Source organism: Quercus robur, chromosome 1 (assembly GCF_932294415.1).
Source record: "Quercus robur chromosome 1, dhQueRobu3.1, whole genome shotgun sequence".
NCBI classification, from domain to species: Eukaryota; Viridiplantae; Streptophyta; class Magnoliopsida; order Fagales; family Fagaceae; genus Quercus; species Quercus robur.
In genome coordinates this window covers 17,874,101-17,878,213 of record NC_065534.1, presented here as the reverse complement: position 1 = coordinate 17,878,213, position 4,113 = coordinate 17,874,101, and the positions used below count along the sequence as shown (strand labels likewise).

Sequence of the window (4,113 nt, the reverse complement as noted above, 5' to 3'; positions counted from 1 at the left end):
TAAAATATACAAAGAAAACCCCCAAAGTTGATCTATAAACTTTGATACCACTTTCTAGGGCAACAGAAAAGAATCTATACTAAGACGAAACAATCAATACTTCACAAATTCAGGGTACCATGTCCAGGCATATGCATTGTAGTCCTCAAGAGCATTCTGTCAAAGCTGCAGCAGTCCTTTCAGTCTCAATGACCCTGGTGGTTTCATCTAAAAAGAACAAGAAAAACTACAATGGTTTCGAGAAGCAGTTTAAAGACTAAATCTTTATATTGGAAAAGAGTCGCAAAAAGTCCTATCAATCACTGCTTTTATCCAACAAATGCTTGAGAATTACAGATGTAATATCAGCAACTTGAACCACATAATGTACCATACTACCTTTTTTTTTTTTTTGAGAAACACCATACTACCATGTATTCACCAAAAGCAGAATGGAGTATCAGCACAATTTACCAATTATATTAGAAGTATATATATAAATAATATAGAGAAAGACAAACACAAAAGCACAATTTACCAATTCACTTGAATCACTTCTGTGCCCTTTCATTTTCATGTTATATTCAGCTAAAATGGTCGAGCACTAGATGGTATTAAAATTTGATCTTTAAACTCTGCAAATAAAAACTTGACCACCCACCTGGCAGCACCTACTAACTAATGTTTTGATACACGCAAAATAGCAATTAATTTGACCTACTTCAAGATATTTTACTAGTTTTATATACTGCAACAAATAAAATGTTGGTTATATGATCTGTGTTCTTCTATTCAATGAAAGATTGTCTTCATTCAGAGGAAAAATAAACATAAAAATAAAGATTGTCTGACAAATGTTCACCCATTTCCTCACATGACAAATGCAATCTAATCGACAAAACAGATAGATATGGGGACTTATAGAAGGAGGCCTACTTGGACTCCACGTTTAATCAATGAAAAAATAAAAATAAAATTTGTGTGATTAATGCAAGTATTGTACACGCGCCTGACTGAAGCAAATCATGGGGTGGGACCTTGAATGTGTGATTTGGGAAGACTCGGAGAGTCACAGTCACACACACAAATACACATATAACACACCCCTCCACGCGCTTTCGAAAAGGTAAGGAATAACACACACAGTAAAAAGATGGTTTTGCTTAAATGAATGAGATATGTCATGTCACATTGGAGAGGGGCCATAAATTTACAAAAACTAAAGAACAAAAGTCTTTATACACTCTCTCAAGTCTCAACTCTACTATAGTTAGTGTGATTATTGGAGAGAGATAGAGAGAGAGAGGAACCCACCTCAAGTTTTCGCTTTCCAGGAAACCATATAGTGAGAGAGAAACACAAAGAGTGAAGAGAGAGTGTGAGAGTGAGAGGTAGAGAGGAACCCACCTCTCAGTTTTCGCTTTCTAGGGAAACCATATAGAGTTTGAGAGAGAAAAAGCTCAGAGAAGAAGGGAAGGAGAAGATGATGACGATGATGATGAGAGAGAAAGGTCGGCAACAACAATAACAGAAGCAAGCAGAGAGAAAAAAAAAATACAAAAAACACACTCACTCACTCAACTCACTCAGAAAGGTCGTTATTGCATTTTTATTATATCTCTCTGATCTCTCTTTACTCACTCACTCATTCACTGCTCTCTTCTGCTAATCTCTGGTCCCCCACCCTCCCCACCCTTCCTCACAAAACTCACTCTTTACTCATATCTCCTTCTCAAAACCCCAACTTTTTTTTTCCCTCACAAAAGCCAAAGTTACAGTATTTGCTAGTCTCAGAGCCGTAGCCAGAAGCAGCAGAAACAGAAAAACAGCAACAACAGAACTTAGCAGTGTTCTCTCTCTTTCTCTCTCTCTTTTAAGTCTCTTCTTTCTTCACAAATTTAACAATAGAAAGTCACTCAACAAACAAACAAGATCTAACTCCCTCACTCTCAAAAAATTTACCCTTTTTATTTAGTTTTTCTGTCCCCTCCACTCTCTTTTAAACTCTCTGAGAGAATTGCAGAGAAAGAGATAGACCCCACTTTTTTACATACATAACACCTACATAGATACACTTCTAGATTGAGCTCAAAACCACAACGCTGCTCTCTTCCTCTATATATCTAATAATAATAAGAGTTTTATAAAAATTTGGTAACAACGGCATCAACAGTTGTGGCTACTACAAGGAGGTTACCTTCAGATTCTGGAGCCTTTGCAGACTGGGTGGCTTCATCGTCATCATCACGCGCCGCCGCACCGGATGAACTCTCCCTTGGCTTCAACGCTGGTCCCACCGCACCTGGACCCTCCAGCACCACCGGACCCATGTGGTCTTCTGGCTCCAACACCACTAGGCCTCTCAACTATGGCCTTGCCACTCCAACCCAAACTGATATGCCTATGGTTGGTCTGCGTGATGTCTTTGTTGTGGCCACTCCAGCCTCTTCTTTTCACCACAATCTTAATCATCACCATCATCACCACCACCACCATGACCAAAGCAACATGCTCTCTGATCCTCACTCTCAATTCAACTCTTCAAACCCCGCTACTGCACTTGGTGTTGGTGTTGGCGTTGGCGTTATTCCTTTACTCACTGCCACTCCTTGTGCTTCTCAAAATCTAGCTCTTGATGATGATACAAGTAATATGTTTAGTAATAGGAATAGGAGTGGTGGTGGTATTGGTGGTGGTGGAATTCAGTTTTGGCAAAATCAGCAGCAGCAGCAACAACAACAACATGCGCATTATTTTAAGAAGACAGGGATGCTTGAACATGGTGGAGGTGGGAATTTAATACAAAGTGGTGGTGGGATTGGAGGGTCGAATACAACAACATCTTCTTCTACAACTACGTGTCAAGACTGTGGGAACCAGGCTAAGAAAGATTGTACTCACAGAAGGTGCAGGACTTGTTGTAAAAGTCGCGGTTTTGATTGTGCTACACACGTGAAAAGCACGTGGGTACCAGCGGCTCGGAGAAGGGAACGCCAACTCATGGCTGGGGCTACTGGTGTAGCCGCTGGCTCATCTGGGTCTACCTCTGGTGCTAAGAAACCTAGACTTATTGCCTCGCAAACCACAACTTCTCATACTTCAACTTCTAATACCACTCCACCACGAAGCTTTGATACCAGTTCTAGTCACCAAGGTTTGAACTTTTTACTTGTCTCTCTCTTTCGATCATAAATAAAGATACCCTCTTGATATTTTTGGTGTTTTTGATAGTTTAGGGTTGATGTGTGTGAATTTTGAGTAGGGTTTGTGTTGAATTATGCACAGATGTGAGTTTTAAGGAGGCATTGCCTGGACAAGTACGTGCACCAGCGACATTCAAGTGTGTGCGAGTGACAGCAGTGGAAGATGGGGAGGATGAGTTTGCGTATCAAGCAACTGTGAACATTGGTGGCCATGTTTTCAAAGGGTTTCTATATGATCAAGGGGTTGAGAATAATAGTAATAGAGAAGGGTATCCTAATATTTCTGAATTGCATTTAGGTGGTGGTGGTGGTAATAGTAATGGTGGTAATGGAGGTAGAAACGGGGCTTCCTCATCATCCCCAATGCTCGATCCCACCGATGTTTATGCAGCCTCAGGCGGAGGAGGATTGCTTGGAGGATCAAGCTATGGTAATCCAATAAATTGAAATACACTCCGGGTATATGATAGTTTATCAATATAGACTCGGAAGGAATGGCATTGTAGGCTAATTCTTCTTTTGTTTACTAATATTATTGATAGGAGTTTGTTAAATTGTTCTCTAGTCTTTGTATCTTATTAACATATGTCATGCTCTCAAACTTTCTTGGGGTTTTGATTTTGTTGTTCCTGGCCTTAGTTATTTACCTTTGTCATTATAGTGAGAGGATGATTATATGCTAATGACACTACATTTGCTAACTTTAAGAGTAATTTGTGTATTAATTTACTAAAAATGGAAAATAAAAGACTAAGTAATTTGTTTTAATGGATATTAACTAGTTCATAGTAATTTGTGATATAATATTATCTGTTTGCTTTTCTGTAGTTGCTGCCTTTTCAAATTTTCTTTTTGATCTTGGAGTTTATTTTAAGTATATTTTAAAGGTGAATTCTACAGTGTAAAGTATTACTCATTCAGAGACATAATG

At 39.0% G+C, this 4,113-nt stretch overlaps 1 protein-coding gene across 1 annotated transcript; it reads left to right on the top strand.

Annotated features, from left to right (window-relative positions):
• Positions 1-1,244: 1,244 nt before the first annotated feature.
• LOC126723897 (protein LATERAL ROOT PRIMORDIUM 1) lies at positions 1,245-3,883 on the top strand. The gene is made up of 2 exons (XM_050427897.1): positions 1,245-3,133; positions 3,265-3,883. The coding sequence occupies exons 1-2, from the start codon at positions 2,308-2,310 to the stop codon at positions 3,627-3,629; spliced, it is 1,191 nt and encodes a 396-aa protein (XP_050283854.1). The 5' UTR covers positions 1,245-2,307; the 3' UTR covers positions 3,630-3,883.
• Positions 3,884-4,113: the final 230 nt, after the last annotated feature.